At 62.8% G+C, this 290-nt stretch overlaps 1 protein-coding gene across 2 annotated transcripts in view; it reads right to left on the reverse strand.

The window, feature by feature from the left end:
• Window positions 1-154: 154 nt before the first annotated feature.
• Window positions 155-290, reverse strand: part of GAL3ST1 (galactose-3-O-sulfotransferase 1) — a 3,238-nt gene continuing 3,102 nt past the window's right edge. For both annotated transcript variants that reach the window (XM_010146268.1, XM_010146269.1), the window contains one exon: window positions 155-290. This exon is cut by the window's right edge and continues 21 nt beyond it. In XM_010146268.1, coding sequence (XP_010144570.1) covers window positions 155-290 — 136 coding nt within the window.

Raw genomic sequence — 290 nt, forward strand, 5'->3', positions numbered from 1 at the left:
GGGCTCTGCAGGAGGGCGATGGAGGGTCCCCCGACTGCTCCCGAGCGCCGCACCCTCCGTCCCGTTCTGCTCGCGTCCAACCGAAAGACACCACAAACAGGAAAAAGGAAAGCACCCGGTTCTTCCCCGGGAAGCGCGGGGCTCCTGCCGTCCCCTACCACTTCAGGAAGTCCCGCACGCGGCTCCACAGCTTGGTGATCCAGAGGTTGACCCCCAAGTCGGTCAGGTACTGGATTTCGGGCGTCAGCATCTTGCGGCACAGCTTCCGGTGCTTCTTGTTGATCTTCTTC

Source organism: Buceros rhinoceros, unplaced genomic scaffold (genome assembly GCF_000710305.1).
Source record: "Buceros rhinoceros silvestris isolate BGI_N320 unplaced genomic scaffold, ASM71030v1 scaffold23392, whole genome shotgun sequence".
In the NCBI taxonomy this organism is placed as follows: domain Eukaryota; kingdom Metazoa; phylum Chordata; class Aves; order Bucerotiformes; family Bucerotidae; genus Buceros; species Buceros rhinoceros.